The 12003-nt window shown below is 40.3% G+C and overlaps 1 protein-coding gene across 1 annotated transcript in view; it reads left to right on the forward strand.

The window, feature by feature from the left end:
- LOC107684973 (teneurin-3-like) overlaps positions 1–12003 on the forward strand; it is a 323878-nt gene that overhangs the window by 78255 nt on the left and 233620 nt on the right. The window contains exons 2-3 of the mRNA XM_016481367.1: positions 6899–7225; positions 7898–7924. Of these exons, the coding sequence (XP_016336853.1) occupies positions 6994–7225; positions 7898–7924 (259 nt within the window). The 5' untranslated portion in view covers positions 6899–6993. The remainder of the gene's footprint in view (positions 1–6898; positions 7226–7897; positions 7925–12003) is intronic.

The raw sequence follows: 12003 nt of genomic DNA on the forward strand, positions 1-12003 counted from the left end.
TGGTGGTGGTGGTGGGACGGGGGGTTGGGGGGTGACTGGGTAATAGTAAACCACTTTTTTTTCTTTAGGACTACACCACTGGTGAGAACCCAAGTGCAGTTTTTATTATATCCAAAAGTGAGCAGATAAACAATAAACAAAGACTTGACTAGGCTTGGCAAAACAAGAACACAGACATAGACAAAAACTCACCAACAGTGGTTACACGAACAAAGCTAGACAAAGAACAATGGTAACATGAGGGCAATGTATACAAGCGGAACAAAACCCAGATTGTAGAACAGTGGAGCAGAGGGCAAGACCATGGGCCGTGAAGAAGTGGTGGACCTGGGCCATGGAGGAAGGTCAGGTCTAGACTGTGGAGCAGAGGTGGGCCTGGACCGTGGAGCAGTGGCGGGCCTGGACCGTAGAGTAGTGGGCAAGACCATGGGCCGTGGAGCAGTGGCGGGCCTGGACTGTGGAGCAGCCATGAAGGATTAGGGAACCAGGGTGGAGCCAGAGACCTTGAACGGTCTCAGTGGCAGTAACATGACAGGCAGAGAGTTTGTGAACGGCCTCTGTGGCCACGACATGACAATCAGAATATCCTTGAATGGCCTTAATGACCATAGCATGACAGGCAGAGAGTTTGTGAGTGGACTCCATAGCTGCAAAATGACAGGCAGGGTATTCAGAAACGGCCTCCATGGTCATGACAGGACAGGCAAGGGTTTCAGGGACGACCTCCTTGGCCGTGACAGGACAGGCAGAGAGTTCAGGGATGGTCTCCTTGGCCGTAACCGGACAGGCTGAGAGCTCAGAGATGGCCTCCTTGGCTGTGACAGGGCAGACTGAGTTCAGAGACAGCCTCTTTAGCCGAGACAGGACTGGCAGAGGGATTTCATGTGACCGCTGTGGTCAAAACAGGTCAGACAGGAAACTCATAGGTTGGCACTAACACAGGACTGAGCTCTAGGGCTTGAGCGGACTCTGAAGCGGATTCATGGACTGGAGCAAGCTCTGGAGCAGACTCATGGACTGGAGCAGGCACTGGATTAGATTAATGGACTAGAGTGGGCTCTCGAGCAGACTCATTGACTAGAGCAGTGTGCAGCCCAAACACACAAAATGGTCATCGCCGTAACAGGGAGTACAACTGACAGTGGGACCACCTCAGAGACCCTCAGACTGGGCAGCGCCGCAAAGATGCCAGCTGCTCGCACCGATACAAGCAGTGTGTCCTCCAAACTGGAAGCCAGTCTCAAACGTCTAGGAATCTTGTAGCCTCAGATGCAACATACACGACACCTGGAAACTGAAGACTCTAATGTGACGTCCATGTTGGCTGGAGGCTCTGGCGTGGCAGCCATGTTGGGTCGAGGCTCTGGAGTGGCAGCCATGACATGACGAGGCTCCGGCGTGGCGGCCATGACATGGAGAGGCTCTGGCTTGGCAGGCTTGACGTGAGCAGACTCTGGCTTGGCAGACTTGACGTGAGCAGGCTCTGGCTTGGCAGGCATGACAGGAGCAGGTTCTGGCTTGGCAGGCTTGCCGTGAGCAGGCTCTGGCTTGGCAGGCTTGCCGTGAGTAGGCTCTGGCTTGGTAGGCTTGACTTGAGCAGGCTCTGGTGTCGCGGTCGTGGCATGAATTAATCCTGACATGACGTCGGGGCGTGGAAATGCTCTGGTGTTGTAATGAGGCTTCAGCAGAGTGAGGATCCATTTGCAGCTTTATTGTAATCTCAGTTGTACAGATAGGGTCAATCACCATCAAACACAACAATAGTGGCAAGGCATAACCCAGAAACAGGCATAAGGTCAGGGCAGGCAGAAAACATTCAACAATAAATCCACAATAGGAAACAGTCCAGGGCAGGCAGCAAAGAATCACTGTAATGACTTGATTACTTAAATTTGTAAGGGAATTAATTATTATTAATTAATTCAGGTTTTGATAGGACTCGGATCTGAAAATCCGAAGTTCACCTGATTAAACCGATTTCAAATTTGTTATGTTACACTTTAAATCAAGGATCGTCCAGCGAGCCGTGACCTCAGTATATTTTAACAAATTGACTATGTATTCTCCTGGCCACGGATAAATACGTTCTTTGATAATTTGTAAGCTCTTAGAGAGGTAACGTTGATCTTGGCAAAAGTTTTAACATTGAAATTATATGACACCAAACCAATGATTCTTTATAAATGAAACATGAATTTTATTGGCTACTCTAGAATACATCAAAACTACGCTAAAACACACATACACACAAACATACAGTTTCTTTAGAATGAGAGTTGACAGAGTTGCATGAATTTTCAAAGTTCTTAACTCGTTTTCACGAGTGATTTAAATTCTTTTGAGAGAATTCACAAAGCAGAGAATTTTAGCTTATGTTTACTGCTTAAAGTAGCTCGACACCAGTTCAGCAGAGATAAGATTTTGTTCGTTTACTTGCGTTCTGCTTGGTTGACAGCTGAAAAGCTGAGATGAGTCTCGTGGCATAGCAGTAGTATCCGTATATGATAGAAATCCCTACATCACGGTGAGACAAACACAGGAAGAAACGCTCAGAAATGTTCACCGGGGCAAAACAAAACTTCACAGCTAGGAAGAGTCTGAGAGCGGCTTAAATAGCCCACTGATGCAAGTCAGGTGCGAGAGTAATCAGTGCCAGGTACGTGAAGGGGAAATGTAGTCCTAAAGGGAGTTAATATTTGGGAGAGGGATCCCTCTGGTGGCGAGCGGGAGGAACTGCGGAAGTCTCGTTTGTGACAGGTGTGGTGGGTTCTGGAGGATTATAGGATTCCTCGTCAGCAATCCCCACAGTAAAAGAAGATACACTTAATAACAAGGCATAGTTAATGTATTTAGCCAAGGGGAAATGGATTTTCCCCCTGGCATTTGAGAGCGGATGGGTTCGTTCAAACCAAACCAAAAAATGTCCTTAAGTGCCATGTCATTAAAATCAACTAGGTGACTAAGTTCACAAAAGTCCTCAACATAGTCCTCAATACAGCGATAGCCAACACATTTGACTCTTTTATCTGTAAGGCAGATTTTCAGTTGCTACAGTGTTACAGTTGTTCCCAGTCATCTGGCACTGTCTGAGGTCAGCTATCAAGCCAGCAGGGACATGTGCAAACATACAGAAACACAAATGCACACATTTGCACATGTGAAAACACTGCATATTCATCTTCGGTTGTGGCAGGTTCAAGCTGAAATCCCCCCTGTTGAGCCAAGTGTTACTTTTCCGCTTGACTTGATTCCTGCATCCGCTCTCACGGACAAGCACACACACACACGCATACACAAGACACACACATACTCTTTCAACACTGAGTGACTCATTCTACAAACACACAAAGACATATGCACACTGATTAGGGCTGTTTCTTATGCGAGGGGTTCACAGTCTGGTGGGTGTTTAAAACTGTTTAAAGGAGGAAGTTGTGGACTGTCGCACAGTGTTTGTTTAAATAGTAATAGAGATTAAGGGTGAAAATGAAAGGAGAAAACACATCAGCTACAGCTGATGTTGCTTGTTGAAGAGGATTTTATATATTCACACACAAAACAGGACTGTGGATTTTCAGGTTTGTATGGTCGAGTTTGGAGGTATCTGTTCCCACAAACCAGGCAAATTCAGATTTCATCTGTGCTGTGAGCCATCATTAATGCTCTTTTTTATAAATAAATGTTGCTCCAAAATAACATCTCTGTGTTAGACACTCAGCATGGGCCATCCATTTATGTATAAATGCTTATTTCATTTAATAGAGGACATGCATTTTTTTTCGATGGTCTCACATCGAACACATTTAATAATTTGAACTGTATGTTGACTCCCAAATTTATTATTATAATTTTTTTATATTAAATAAAACTGGCTGATTTGTGCAGGACACCACTGCTGATATGTGCATTGGAGCATGATGTACTGTTATATCCTCATTGATAATTTAACATTCACTCTGTCTGTCTGACTGCAAACGTAAACGATTCTTCAGGTTTTTTTCTTCCCTCAGATTCCCATGCCAAAACAATACTCAAATTACCTCACCATACCTCCTGTAACAGTTTGCCATATTAGGGATGTCAGTGTTTTCCTATTTTAGGCTTTGTGCTATTCATTGAACCGCAGCAAATTTTAATTAAGAATTCAACTACCAATAATGCAGTTGATCAGCTGTTCCTAATTCATTTATGAGGACAGAAAGGAATCAGATAATTATGGCACACATATCCATCATACACAAAAGCGTTCTTTGTTAAGTCAGCTGATAAGAAAATATATTTAGTCTTTTATCATTTTGTTCGTATTATTTTATTTACAAAAAAAAATCGTACATTTTAAATTGCTTAAATGTAGTTCCCCTTCAGGAACTCGAGCTGCGTCGAGATTCGCTTTGGGAACGTCCCTGCGTGACCGCGTTCTGAAGCACGTGTAAAATCAGTCCAATGGAGCAGCGAGATGTCACGAGCGGGGTGACGTGAGCGCCAGGAAGTATAAAAGCGCATCCGGCAGAGCGCAAGTTAGCTTCGATGAAGTAGCGCCTGGAGGGATGCAGGGAGTATTGCAAAGAGACGCAGCGTCTCGTTCCCTCGGGGAACCATGGTTACATACGTAACCTAGAGACGTTATTGAGACTGATCTCACACTTTCTTTTTCTTCTTTCTTTTCTTTCTTTCTTTTATTTATTTATTTATTGTAAAGTTAATTCTATATTTAACAGCACAATAAATTATTTTATACATTTCCACACTAGGTGCCAAAGGCTCTAATAAATATCTCTGAAAGTTTGCTGGTTATGATGGTGGTGAGGAGATAAATGGTCAATAAAAAGTGGAACTTCTGGTATCAATGTAATTCATACTGCAGTGACATCAGCATATGGGCCTGACAAGCTCTTTGTCTCTGCTCTGAAGAGCAAGATCGTGTGTGTGTGTGTGTATGTGTATGTGTATGTGTGTGTGTGTGTGTGTGTACAGATGCGTATATTTGTGAGTTTAATATGCATACTCAGGCCCACATGAAATCTGCAGGCATATAACAGAAACATACAACTGCTGAACATGTGAAAAAAGTCAACTTATGCAACATTAATTCCAGATCAAAGATGTTCACGCCCATTTTCAGTACAAACCAATAAGAGAAGTGATCTGTGATGAAAGCACCTCAGAACACATTTTCAGTCAGCAACAGAGCACTCACATGCACTTAAACACTCCTTCACACTTAAGAGACATCCCAATTACCCCTCTATTCTGCCTTTCAACCTTCTCTTTCTTTCTGTCTCTGCTATCTGACACATTAGCGTTGCACATGGAAGTAACCAGTAACCATCTTTGCCTAGTAAAACATCCAAACCCCTCAGTCTCAGGGCCCTTCAGATCTCCTGTCGTCTAACACATCGATATAGGGAAGCTTTTTAAAATCATCTACACACACTGCATACAAAAAAATCAAGAGCGCCGCCTTGAAGAGAGAGTATATGAAAGAGGAAGGGGCAAAAAAAATATGTTTGAGCATGAAAAGCAAAGCATGCACGTTGGGAGGGCTCCAAAAGAGGGCCAGCCAAGAAAGAAATTAAAGTACAGCGATTATCTGGACCCAGAATTAGAAGCAGAGGGTTTTGGACTAATAAACATTTGAAACGCACCCCAGGGCCCTCACCATCATTTATTACTCCACCATCTCCCATTAATGTTTTTTTTTTGTTTTGGTTTCTTCATTTTTTTTTCTTCATCAATTCCCAGGATGTTTTAGGTAGATTTTATTAATTCTTGCTGGCAGGGTTTAATGAAAGGTTGTTGGTTGTTTTTTTCCTCTTCCTCTCTCAATCCCTTCCGCTTTGAATGTACTGATCCGGTGTTTTATTTCGGTCTTCTAATGACTGTATCATTGTTATCAGTACCTCTTGACGTATTACAGGCCAACAAAGAGTGGTCATCAATTAACTGACACCATCCCTACCCCCAACTAAGTGTCCCGTTCTGACCCCTCAGCACTACTCTTAAGCTTATAAACTACCAAAACAAACCACCCCTCTTCAGTCTCTCACACACAGAGACTAGCACACTGTACATGTATACACACACTCAACTCAAAGCCTATACACATTCACAAAGATTTTATTGCAGTATATCAGGCACCGATGTTCAGCAGCGGTGCTATTGCAAAAGAAATTATAGTTTATGAGTTCTTAAAAGACTCTTCTTTCGCATTTCATTTGGTGGCTACATACAAAAACAATGTTACACAATAAGTGTAATCCAAAGAAATAGTTTTATCATGTGACTGGAGTAATGGCTGCAGAAAATACTGATTTTCCATCACAGGAATATTTTTTTAAATATATTAAAATAGAAAACAGTTCATTTTAAATTGAAATAATATTTCATAGTATAACTATTTTTACTGTATTTTTAAGCAAATAAATGCAGCCTTGTGAGCATAAGAGACTATTTATTTATTTATGTATTTATTTATTAAATTTAATTAAAATTTACTGACCCCAAACTTTTGCATGTTAGTGTGCATGTTCACAAAATAATTTAATTGTAATGACTTTAATTGTAATTAGAAAAAAATATAAATAAACAAACAAATAAACATTGTATAAGAAACATCACTATAGATTACATTCAAAATTTCCAGGAAGGACTCTTGCGAATAAAAAAAAAAAAGCGAATACAGGCTGTGGGAAACACTCTCACACGGTCTCACGAAAGACGCCGCCCTCATGGCGTCTCCCGACAGTCCAGAAGGTGGAAAGGATTTGTGAATCCTGGGAAGGTTATGTGTACAGCTTAGTGCTCTGTGACCGCTAGTTTATACATTTTTAATTCTTTTCCTCCATCTCACCCTCCCTCTCTCTTCCAATCCATATGTACCCCCTCTCTCGCTCTCCAGGTAGACAACAGTAAGCTCACAGTCGGGTGGAGCCTGTGGCGAGCGAGTGCTCTGTTTGGTTGCCGCGTTGCGTTTCACCACGTCATGCGGGCAGGATGGATGTGAAAGAACGCAGGCCGTACTGCTCACTGACCAAGAGCAGGAGAGAGAAAGAGCGCCGCTACACGGGCTCATCCGGCGACAGCGAGGACTGCCGCGTGCCCACCCAGAAGTCCTACAGCTCCAGCGAGACGCTCAAGGCCTTCGACCACGACTCCTCACGCCTTCTGTACGGAGGCCATGTCAAAGAGATGGTCCACCGAGAGGCAGACGAGTACAGCCGCCAAGGTGAGTCACCTGCACCTGTCATCTCTCAAGAGATGCAGGCCGAATCCATTATGACTTCACCCAGTATAGAAGTCACATGTCATACAGCTTTAGAGCACATACTGAAAAAAATAAATAATAACATATGCCTAGAAATATGACAAGAATGCACTTTTGAATGCGTCACATTCAAATAATAATATATGGGATGTACAACCATAATTATACATAATTAGAGGAAATTAAGTTTGGTTTGGCACGACCGCACGCTTTCTCTGAGAAAACATTTACTTACGTTTGATTGAAAAATGAAGCAGATTCAAAACAGATTAGACAGATTTACGCACACATACTCACTCTGATACTTGTCTAGTCGACAGAGCGAAGAAATAAAACATTTTCTCTGATTAGCGTGATCCAAACCCCTCGACCCGGCCTCTCATTTTCAGATCCAAAGTTTCCCTTATAACATATGCCCATGTGTCCCATTGGCAATAATGAATGGCACCATAAAAAACATAAACAGCATTATTGCGCTGTTCTGAAGTTTGCAATGTGCCCTGGTCGGCCACAGTTTTATTACTAATTATGAGCACAGAGGGTCCGCAAGCACTCGCACAGCCTCACTTTTATAAACTCCTGCACATTCATTGAGTTCTTTGTTGTTATCTTTTTGTTTCTTCTGCATGTAAGGCTTCATCAAAATATACAGCAGTCAAGGTGAGTTTTGCGCTGTGGATATAGCACAAATGTAGATTTGGGTCAAATGTTTTTTTCCTTAGGTGTTGTGCTTGTCTGTGTTGCGATAGAGGTTAGCACTGCGTGTTTGTGTGCCCTTAACGTAAGTGTTGTGTTAAGCTGAAGGTCAGCCTAGCTGCTATCAGTCACTGGAGTGCTAGAGGCTCTGTCTGTTGAGTGTGTTTATTTTAGAAAGCACAGGAAGTGACACCAGATTACAGCAGGGGTTAAAGGAGCAGCCTGCCTCCAACCATTATGCAGGGTAGCCCACTCTATCACAGAGAGAGAGAGAGAGAGAGAGAGTGCGTAAAGGCGCTCACAGATGTAGTGCAGACACCGTTGAGCTCTTGAGGGACTGCACTTCAGCCTCAACACGGTCTTCAACACTCTCCCCATAATCACCCTGCCGCAGACGTCACCTAACCCAGTCCCAAGCCCTAACCATGGCACGCAACGGCGTTCGTCATGAAACTAATTCCTTAGTTTCCTTAGATATATTTTTAGCCTTTAGACTATTGCAGAAAGCGATACCTAGATAATTAATTTTGTGGAATAGAAAGGACCAGGCAGGCAAACTGAAATTGTTAATTAGCCATTACACAACAATAGCAGATTGGAATTACTGAGATCTGAAATAACGTAGCCTTGCTGGGAAGTGCTGCCATTCAGTTCCATTACAAAGTTCTATGAAGGTCATTACCAGTTCATTGATTGCTTTCAAACACAAATTAACACTTCATAAATATTTGAGCAGAAAAGCCATAATTGCTCAATTATCTTATCCTGTACAATTTCATCTACACTAATTGGTAATTTGGAATTTATATGATTTTAATTGAACTTCGGTGGAACCCCGATTATTTCTGTAGTTAATAGCCCTTATTAATTCCTGTTAATGCAGGGGATCAATGGTTTTCTTTTTCCTTTTTTTCCCCTTTTTTATCGTCAGCCTAATAAAATATGCGGCTCTTTGCAGTGATTGTTTTAACATGACATTCTGTGGATTAAAATAATAAGTCACTTACATGTGAAAACTTTATTAGGTTATTAGGTATATTTCATAAAATACTTAAGAATTTTTTTAATCATTTGCAAGGTAGATATTACTTATTTGATTTAATTCAATTGATTTGATTTAGTTGATTTGATTTATTTATTTTTTCACAAAGAAATGCATTTAAAAACATTTTGAAATCATTTGATTGTTTCTTTGAGTCATAACCATTAAAACTTATGAGGATCTGGTTGCTAACGACTAAATAAATGATCCGTTTAAAGACCAATATGTTTACGCAATATATATGGTTCTCAGTAAATGTGAGGAAGGTTTTTTTCTTCTGGCACTGCGGTTTTTCAGGCCTCAGTGTTTTTGGAGCCGCGCACACCTATCACCATGGCAGATAAGCTCCCTCAATGGAATGCAGTCTGCTCCGCAGACTAATTCTACAGAATACAGAGTTTGGAAATCATTGGATCCAGACAAAAAGAATGAGAAATTAATTATAAGTCATAACGGCTGCTAAGATGAAAGTCCTTTCACATTGTCTAATGTGAAGATACATTTTAAATTTTTGATTTAATGGACTGTAAAATAATATTTTATTTTTAAATAACTGTAAAATAATATGTTTATTTTTGCATGGATTAATTTGTATAATGTTTTAGTGTTGTGTGTTTTTTTATTTCTTTTTAATTTTTAATTTTATTTATTTATAATTTTTATAACATTTTTGTATTTATTTGTTTGGTTGTTGGTTGTTTTATGAAAAGTTTTTGTTTGTTTGTTTGTTTGTTTGTTTGTTTGTTTGTTTGTTTGGTTGGTTGGTTGGTTGGTTGGTTATGGAATGCAAGTTAAAGAATTTATAATAATTTATTCTTATATATTAAATTTGTATATGTTGTTCAAAAATTTAGTTGTACATTTATTTGACACATTTGAGCATATTATTCATTATTTTATTTGTATGTTGAAGTAAAGGTGATTACTCCATTATTTAGTATGTATTCATTGTCCACTTTTTTGTTCTTAGTTATTCTTAATTGTAGAAGGAAAATGTGTCAGTATTTAAAATGCAATTAATCTGTAAAAATGTAATTCTTCAAAAGTGATGTTTCATATGTATTCATAATCAGCATAGAATTAGCATTATCAATTTAATTAGTAGTATATATTAATATTTAAAACAACAATGCATTTCACTTTGTAGATGTATTTTCTAATCATATATTTGTTTGAGGTAGTTTTTAATTTTAATATGACTTTCAAGATGTAGCAGTTTTTGTAGTGGTAGCCATCTTGCCTTTGAAGTCAGATATTAACAGCCTGGAGACATTTCTGAAATCATCATCCAGATTTAAAGTGCTAAACGTATCAGTTTGACTGCTAACACACTATGGCATGATGAAGTTATCTTCTAGTCTGTACCACATTTCCCTTTACAGTCTATATTTGTGTGTGTGTTTCTGTCTGCCTGAAACGGCACCTATTCACAAACTTCAAGCTCAATCATTTCACTGCTAAAGTAATTTGATTTTAATTGCAAAATTATCTAATGATTAGACAACTGAACACAGCAGCATGCTAGAGCTGGGGGGTTTTTTCTGTTATTATTAGTATCACCTTCATTGTGCAAACTAAGTCTTACACTCTAAAAAATGCTGGGTTGTTTCAACCCAACTTTGGGACAACCCAGCATTTTTTAGAGTGTACAATAAATAGTATGACAGTTTTGATTACAGAAAATCAAATATAAATTGTGATTTTGGCTGTGCCGGCTTGACACGGATATAAATAATCCTTCATTTCAGTAGCGGTTTTCCCTCAGTTTGAGATTTTGCACAGCCCAAGAGACTGCAGTCAGTTCATTAAAACATTTTTAAAGAGTGTGTAAATGGCTGTTTAGATATGTTGCCGCGGTGTTCCCTCTCACAGCTAATTGCTGCCGTTTATCTGCATCTTTCCAAAATACATGTAGAAGGTGCACAGAGAAAACGTCATCAGTCTCACTGTAAAACACATTTTTCAAGCTCATTTTCGAGCTCACTTATCACAACTAGGGCTGCCAGGAAACATACATGGTGCTACAGGATAACAATTAGTCAAGTGACTGCCCATCGTTCTCAGTGAAAGTACTTGAGTTTGTATCTGTATTTAAAAAAAAAAGAATAAATAAAAACATAGGAGCAGAAATTAATATTTTATGACAGTTCCACACTTGTCTCAATTTAAGTTGGTTATTCTCAATCTTGTTTTTTTTTTCCTTTGAGTTGTTACTTGCCCACATCTTTGTGTTTGTTAAAATTTCACCTAATGCATGTGCCTTTCTTTCTTTCTGTCTTATATGTTTTTCCCCTCTTTTCTGCATTGTCATTAGGTGAGCTAGTATACACATCATAGTCGTTCAGCAGAGAGCGAATTTCTGGTAACTTGGGTTTATAATTGTGGTTCCAAAAACCGATCAGGACTCACATGTGCATTGTATTGTGGGTGTTCGGGGAACAGACTGCTAAGTCTGCGGATATTTGACTGTCTGATGAGATTTGATAGTCTCTTTGTTCCACACATGGGGTGTTAGTTTGCCTTCCGTATAGTGTGTGTGAGTTGTTTACAGAAGCTTTCCTTTCTGTCTGACTTTTGGGTCAGTTGATACAATCTCCCAAGGCAAAAAAATAAATAAAATAAAAAAATAAAAAAGATAGATTGCGGTATCAATTTACAGCTTTATTTTTCTTTTCTCTTCCCCTTTCTTTGGAGCCGTGGATCTTTTCATTGCTCGACACTCCCCAAATGGCTCCCCAGATGCCAGCAAGGCCCATTTACCTGTCAGCTTGTGTTTTAGCAACACTCTATGGGTTCTTCCCATCCCACAGAACAGACCAGCAAAGCATACCTGAGCTTACCCTGTCCACACACTCACATGTGAAAGAGACCACTCTGTACTCACAATGAGAACCACTTACCATGACGTCCAGCCCGCGAGTGATACTGAGCCCTCTTAGGCTTTTCCCAGTCCCTCCAGTGAGGACAAACACACTTTTCTCATGCTCATATACTTACAGTG

This window comes from Sinocyclocheilus anshuiensis, unplaced genomic scaffold (assembly GCF_001515605.1).
Source record: "Sinocyclocheilus anshuiensis isolate Anshui unplaced genomic scaffold, SAMN03320099.WGS_v1.1 scaffold685, whole genome shotgun sequence".
NCBI lineage: Eukaryota > Metazoa > Chordata > Actinopteri > Cypriniformes > Cyprinidae > Sinocyclocheilus > Sinocyclocheilus anshuiensis.